This window comes from Eurypyga helias, unplaced genomic scaffold (assembly GCF_000690775.1).
Source record: "Eurypyga helias isolate BGI_N326 unplaced genomic scaffold, ASM69077v1 scaffold17233, whole genome shotgun sequence".
In the NCBI taxonomy this organism is placed as follows: Eukaryota; Metazoa; Chordata; class Aves; order Eurypygiformes; family Eurypygidae; genus Eurypyga; species Eurypyga helias.
Genome location: NW_010239375.1, coordinates 49452 through 50376, shown reverse-complemented (window position 1 = coordinate 50376; position 925 = coordinate 49452). Strand labels below are relative to the sequence as shown.

Below are 925 nucleotides of genomic sequence, written 5' to 3'. Positions count from 1 at the left end.
TTCATCAACATTTTTTGTCATGCTTTCTCCTAAACTGCCCTTCCCATCTTGCATGATTGAAATATTCCCTATGGCCTATTATCAATTCCATAAATACCTTTTGGCAAATTTGATTTGGGTGTCCCAGTTTGTTTTATTTTTATTTTTTTTTATATCAGTTGTTTTCACTAAAAAGAAACGCGATGAGCCAAATCCGTCTCACTGTTTAGTGCTATATTACCACAAACTCACTATCAGTGCCTGACAGGTAAATAATCCTATGAATTAGCATCCTCACTTATTTCAGATGCAAATTCATCTTCCTTGTAAATTTGTTTTGCAGACATGGTCCATTTAGCAAGTGATAGACAGAATTTTGTTCCTCAGAAAAAAAAAAAAAAAAAAAGTAGCTGGTTCCCAACTTTAAAAAAAGTTTGACATAAGAAACAGGCTTAAAATTATCCTCAAAATTCATCCTAATCTTTCAATGAATTTAAAATCCTCCTTAGTTCCAGTTTGATGCTCTTACAGGCCAAAACTTCAAAGACGTTTAAAAAAAACCAAAACAAGAGCGAAAGCATACCTTGGTGCTTGTCACTTGAAATGGAACTTTTGAGCCCTTTGTAACGGGTGATGTCAGCTTCTCAGTTGGTTTTGAAAGGATTAGATTCGTAGCGGGAGGCTGATTGTGCAGAACGGAAGACAGGCAAAGCTGCACAGTCTCCTTCAGAGCTTTCAGCTGTGACTCCTGGGGAAAATAAGAAATCATCAGGTTTCTAAGATGTGTTATGATGAACAGAATTGCTTGCTTTTTCTCTCTGCATTAACCCAAACATTTATGAGCAGCTGCTGCTTTTTCTTATTAATGGAAGAAATGAAGGCTTTTTAAAGCAGCTTTTTGATATGATGAAGTTACTGTGCATTACACACCAAACTGCCTAGAAAG

General features: G+C 36.0%; 1 protein-coding gene across 1 annotated transcript in view; it reads right to left on the bottom strand.

Moving 5' to 3' along the window:
• Positions 1–562: 562 nt before the first annotated feature.
• Positions 563–925, bottom strand: part of LUZP2 (leucine zipper protein 2) — a gene marked incomplete at both ends in the record, with an annotated part of 24673 nt that continues 24310 nt past the window's right edge. Inside the window, one exon of the mRNA XM_010148139.1 lies at positions 563–727. Coding sequence (XP_010146441.1) covers positions 563–727 — 165 coding nt within the window. The remainder of the gene's footprint in view (positions 728–925) is intronic.